At 44.2% G+C, this 6,302-nt stretch overlaps 1 protein-coding gene across 1 annotated transcript; it reads right to left on the bottom strand.

The window, feature by feature from the left end:
• Positions 1-2,099: 2,099 nt before the first annotated feature.
• LOC308396418 (claudin-20-like) lies at positions 2,100-4,981 on the bottom strand (the record flags this gene model as incomplete). The annotated part of the gene is made up of 1 exon (XM_080881696.1): positions 2,100-4,981. Exon 1 carries the CDS (start codon positions 2,916-2,918, stop codon positions 2,100-2,102), a length of 819 nt encoding a protein of 272 aa, XP_080737822.1. The 5' UTR covers positions 2,919-4,981.
• Between the last annotated feature and the right edge of the window lie 1,321 nt (positions 4,982-6,302).

The following is a 6,302-nucleotide window of genomic DNA, read 5'->3' as shown; positions in this document are numbered from 1 at the left end:
TAGGCAACAGTTTTTTAAAATAAACTTTTGTTTAATAATTTTATTCTCACCACATAGTTTTTAAAATTGTTCTTTAGCTCATCTGGCCGAAGGACCAGTGAGAACTCACAGCGATTCCTACGTCTTCTACAGTTTTGATATGATTTTAATGAAACTTGCACACAGTTATCAGTTAATGGGTCTTTTCAGAAATTGTGCCAAAGGTGATGTTTGTGATGTTACAGACAATAATCTGTGAACTATGATGGACCATGAGCAGGGTGAGCTATGACATACATTTTTTTTAAACTCACCATCTCCTTGTGTTAAAGAAGAAAAAAGAGAAGGAACTAAACAAAACAAAAATCATTGTCCATCAAAATCAGAACCAGACTCATGGAAGATGCCATTCAATGACTTTTAGTCACTTTATTCACTTTATCATTGAATTCTAATAAAGTTTTATGGGTGACATTAGCTAACATGCTGTTATTTGCTAATTTCTTGTTAGGCGAGTCGACTGTTGCTAATATTGCTAATGCTGCTAACGTTCTGTGGCAGATTTCATTGTGGTTCACGGCTGTGCTGTTATCTAGCAAAACAGCTACAGTCAGCTTTATTAGCATAATTAGCTTAGCAGCTGGTATGAAGCAATTATCACACACAGTGATGAGCAAGAATGCTACTGACAAAATATTAAAATGAATATTGTTGCTGCATTTCATGCCATGATATACATGGAGGAAGTGTCTGTGTAACCAAGTAAAAATGAGTGAAGTGGATAAAATGAGTTACATTAAATTAAATTACAGATTTTCTGGGTTTGAACTTTGAGGACCTCAAAAATATACAAAGTAGCAAAATTCATCAAGTTTGTTCGGCTGTTTTTAGACGTTTTAAGGTGTTTTAAAATTCCCTTCATATGTTCCACAGTTTTAATATTCTGTGACTAAAAGTTCAGCCCTTTGAGAAACCTAGTGATTACTTTCTCAGTAATTTAAAAACACTGATAGAATCACTTGGACTTGTCAAAGTGTTTTTTCTGTGATAACAAACAGCTGATTTGGAATCAGCCTGTTTACTGGATATTACTGAAAACTAGCTGCAGATGATCCAATCCTGTTCTTACTCTTGTTTTTTAAATGTGGATGTCATGGATCTGAAAGCACTCGGCGTGTTTCATTCACACTGAACAAACAGTGACAAGCAGGCGGAGCTGTTGCTGTGGTGATGAAACTGCTTAAAGCTTTTTTTGATCGGCTGCATGTTTTAAAATAAGATGATCCTGAACTGTTAGTGTGATCTTTTGATTTATTTCTGTTTTTTAGGAACATGCAGCACCACAGGGGGAAAAATATGTCATTTTGATGTTGATGGTTCTTAAGTTTGATCACCAATAATTATCACTTTGTGTGATATGTACAGCAAAATGAACGACTTAGACTTCACAGTATGAAGTGACGGGTGACTTTGAGCCTCACTCTGAGGTCAGGCTTTAGTTTAAATCTGCCAAACTAACAGCCTCAGCTGGATGTGCTGATTCAAACAAACAGGGTTTTTTTTCAACTTTTTGACATTATTTTAAAATTTTAGATTCACAATCCGATGATGTATCTGAACATCACATAAACATCATCTACACAGTATTATTAAAATGTATGGCCAACATTTCTTTCTGAAGTGTAATGCAGCGTTTGGTGTGTGTGTGGTGGGGGGTTTGGCTTTTAAAGTCCTGTCACGGCCCCAGAAAGCTTTGGGCCGGCCCTGTTAGTGCATGGCTGAGTGTATGAAGGCAGACTGCAGCTGCAGCTGGAAAATAAAGTCAAATGATGGCTTTTCCATTTCAGTCACAGCTTGAATGTCTGTTTTTTTTTTCTTTTCTCATAGTCAGCAGGTTCAGTATTTTTGCCTTTAGGCCTTTGGTATCAGAAAGCTGTGGCAGGCAGTTTTTAAAGGATTTACAGTCTGCAGATTTTTTCTCTCTGCTGCTGAGACTTTCGACTCAACCCACAATCTGTAATTTCCAACATTTGGTAATTTTCCCATGTACACACACCTCCCCCTCCAAACGAGCCAGAGCGCCTCAGCTTCAGCTCCACGTTTCAGTACAGCCGTGAGCTTCAGACGTACTCCTGCAGGCTGTAGCTGTCCTTGATGTCTGTTTGAGGGAGTTTGGATGGAGACGAGTGATGCTCCTGTCTCTTGCGCGGCGTGGGTTTCTCCAGCTTCACGCTGTCTACCTGCAGCTGGACCGTCTTCTTTCTGTTTTTCGGCTGATTGCGTTCTACTTGCAGCCCCCGCCTCCTCCGCTCATCTGGGTGCAGCGTGAATCTGTCGGGGTCGGCGGGGGAAGCGCAATCCGGTCGCCTCGTTCCCTTTCCGGGACACGACAAACAAAAAATGACCCCCCCGGCCAGGAGGAATCCAGCAGAGATGAACGTGACGCACAGAGCTCCGCCGGGCTGATATTTACTGCTGTCCGGTAGGTCTGTGGTCAGGAAGGCAGTGATGACTTCGTTGGTGAACCAGGACGCGGGTACGAGGCAGAGGAGGCTGGCCAGGATGAAGCAGCCCCCCGCAGCGATGGCTGTGTGCCCCTTTGCTCTGTGGCTGCCCCCCCAGCGAGTACATTTGAGCCCCAAAGTGGCGAGACAGAGTCCGAACAGCGCCACTACGCAGGACAGGACCATGCCAGTCCGCGCGGCCTGCAGGTGCGGCGGCAGCGACAGCACCGAGTTCTTTACGGTACAGCTGAAGACGCCGGAGCTGTACCACACGCAATCCATCCACAGACCCTGCATCTGCGATATCGGGGTCATGATGCTGGTCCACACGTTGATGCTCACCTTCCAGTTGGGCATCAGGGTGGCCACGACAGCACCGAGGACGCCCAGGAGTGCCAGGGCGAACGCCAGGATCTGAATAGCGGCGGACAGCATGGCTCACCCCCCCTACTTCTGTCCCGGGCAGGTCCTGACAGCAGATAATTCCTCAGCTCAGGCTCCAGCGAGCTGCAACCAGAAGAGAAATGAGAATTGAAGTGAGCGTGGGAGCGTGACGGGCACACAGCTGAGGCTGCTGATGGGAATCTGTGTCTCTGTTTGGGGGTCGAGCTCGATGATTGCCTGCATTAGCTGATGTGGTGATCACTGACACTCAATTATGTCCCTTTAAAGCTGCAGCAGCGCTCCCTCTGCAAAGACACAGAGCAGAAACTCGGAACTCTGCTGGAGTGAAGTTGTCTCCTGGATGGAATAAGCACCGGACCACGAACAGGAGTACTCCTCTGAAAAGTTCACCTGTGCCGGGCTCTGCCAGCGTCTCCTCAAGTGACTGCTGGAGATGAAGCAGGGAAGCGGCGTGAATGAAAACAGAGGGCGTGTTGGTGAACAGCCTCTAACTACCCCTCTGCCTGCTGTCTCCTTGGCAACTGTACATACAGTTTCATCCCATTCTGCGTCCTGAAAGGAAACACAAGGTGTCCTCTCCGCAATCTCACTGTGAACAGAAGAAACTGTCCTTCTGAAAAAAGTCTGCTCCAGGAAATGTGTTTCCGCCTCCATCACCTGAAGGTCACTGGCTCGGCCGAAGGAGCTGCAGAGCGGCGTTCTTATCTGATGAGTTGATGGCGGGGTGCGTCAGCTCCACAACGCCGCTGAAATATTCTCCTCTGACTGCACGAAATCTGATTTTTACCTCAAAATGTTTGTTTCACTTTCTTTTCTTTACATTTTTGTCTCAGTTTGTTTTTTTTGGGACTTTCGCAGGCTTTTGAAAAAACACAGCACCCCCTCTGAAGCTGACAATAACCATGGAGGAAAATGTAATTACTGATTATCAGCGATCACATGTGATGTCTGAGTCCTCGCTTTTGAACAATCACGCTGCGGCGTTGAGTCATTTTCTCTGGTTTGGAGATAAAACCGTGGAGCAGTTTCTCTTTATGGGGCTGCATTGTGAGCCGAGGTGTCGCCCGTCACGTGACCACGTGAAGAATCGCCCACTGCAACACGCTGATAAGAGTCTGCAGCCCGCCCACCCGTTCTATAGTCAGTCAGTCGGTGGCAGCCTGTTATTACCATAATCCTCAGTCTGGCTTTATCAGCTCAGACCTGCACAGACACGACCGGCTTCCTGTAAACATATGTCGGGTTTCTGCAGCCGGTGGGAAAACACAAGTTTAAAGACACACTAGCGTCACTGCCGCCATCATCACCGCGTAATTAATGTTGTTCTGTTGATACAGAAACAGTAGAAATGGATAAAAACACAATAGAGTCGATTGCGTTTCCCACCAGAGAACCGCAGAGGTGATGTCATCACCATGGTCACACGGCGAGGTGCTGCGGCGTTGATGTGGGCACATTTCTGCTCCCTGGCCCAAACCCGGCCTTCGGAACACGAGCCGCTGTGACATCATCACCGACGACGGCAGGTGACACAGGTGACCTCGCCTACTCAGGCTTTCCGTGTTGAATATTTAATATTTGGTGACATTAACACAATATGTTCATTTTTCTATGCAGGTTTTTTGGGGATCTAATTGTGGTTGGAAAAGAACTAAATCTACTGAATCATTTTAATAAAGTGATAAAAGAACAATTTAATCTCTTTTTGTAAACGTCTGTTTAAGGAACTCGTGTAAAAATATTTATTCACTCTGCACAGAGTTGCAGAGTGAATAAATACAATAATATTTATTGTATTTCCATAATTTCAGATTTATTTATATTTATTATATACTTAATTTGCCCTGTTAAAAAAAAATAACTTAATAATTTTATATCATACATAAATCATGTGTTTTATAAAGGAGAGTGTGAAACTTTAAAATAAAATATTAAAATATTCAAAATATAAAACAGACAGAGGCGAGATGCTAATAAACAAATGATGTCAGTAAAACTGATGCAGGTTAAGGTCATATTACAAAAGTAACAGATGAAGGCCGACTCCTTTCATGTGACATAATACTACTACTAATACTACTACTAATAATAATAACAACAATAATAATTAAAGCTGCAAGCAGCGTTATGAGGGCCCTCGCACCCCCAGCGTGTCGAGCCATGCCCAACACCTGAAACCAGCACGTCCGATCTGATGTCACATTGATGGAATTCATCCATTTAACCACCAGTTAACATTTCATTTGGTTCAACCATGAGTATAGTCGTCCCACTAGGTGGCGCTCTAACCATTATAGACAAAGGGCATAACAAACATTTCCGAGCTCGAGTCTCATCACGCCTGCGACCTTTGGGAGAGATTGGACTTTGTGTCTTTGAGTGACAGCAGATTACTGCTTTTTGGCGAGTGATTGAAACTCCACGTGCCGCCATGACCACCCCGTTTCCTTGAACGTAAAAAGCTTCGCAATTTAACATCACAAAGGTCTTTAGATTCCACACACTGGAGAATGGTTCAATATGATGAAATCCCTTGGAGGAGTTCGTCAAAGTATGAAGCCTGAAAAGAGGGGAAAATGTCGCCAAAATTACACATTAATTTTAAAATGGCTGACTTCCTGTTGGATTTGGGATATTGCTCCAAGAGACTTTTTTGTACATCTTGATATTTTCCATAAGCTTACCAGGTTTCAGACTCATAGATGAAACACAGAGCTGGGGCTGATGTTTTGAAATTTTGTAGGGGGCGCTGTGGAGCAATTTCGCGCTATTCAATGAAAATGATCACATGACAACAAAGCCTACATCCATTTGGAGGTGTGTGCCAAATTTCAAGCCTCTATAAACTTTCCAAGCCCCTCAAAAGCCACTTCATCTTTCATGGTGAACAGCGTTGCCACCAGGGTGCGCCGTTCAGTTTAAAGTCACAATTTTTGCACTGAAGCATCACGAGGGACTGATGTTGATATTCACCGCTTTTGAGGTGGCCACGATGAACCTGTGAAAATCAGTACAACAAAATTAAAGCCATGACATTTCCTGTGGCCACTAGGTGGCGCTGTCCGTATTTCCGACAATGGGCACATCAATCTGTTCAGGGCGCGTCTGACATCATGCCTGTAAAGTCTGGTACTGATCAGACTGGATTTCATTGAGTTATACTAATTTGTTTCTTCATGGCGTGACATCAAAGTTCGCCATGCTGCTGGGGTCACACCCTTTTGCGAAAAGTCACAGTTTTCACTGTAACCCAAGACCAACTCCTTAAGGCTTTCCTGGAGAAATTTGAGGCTGCAGATGTCACCCATCACTATACTGTACCCCAAAGTGTAAAACATGACATTTCCTGTTCCCACTAGGTGGTGCTGTCCTTGATGTCAAATATGGCAGTTGAAATATGTTCAGGGGTGGAGC

This window comes from Rhamphochromis sp. 'chilingali' (genome assembly GCF_963969265.1).
Source record: "Rhamphochromis sp. 'chilingali' genome assembly, chromosome: 5".
NCBI classification, from domain to species: Eukaryota; Metazoa; Chordata; class Actinopteri; order Cichliformes; family Cichlidae; genus Rhamphochromis; species Rhamphochromis sp. 'chilingali'.
Note: the sequence above shows the minus strand (reverse complement) of the source record. Positions and strands in the feature narration are given on the sequence as shown.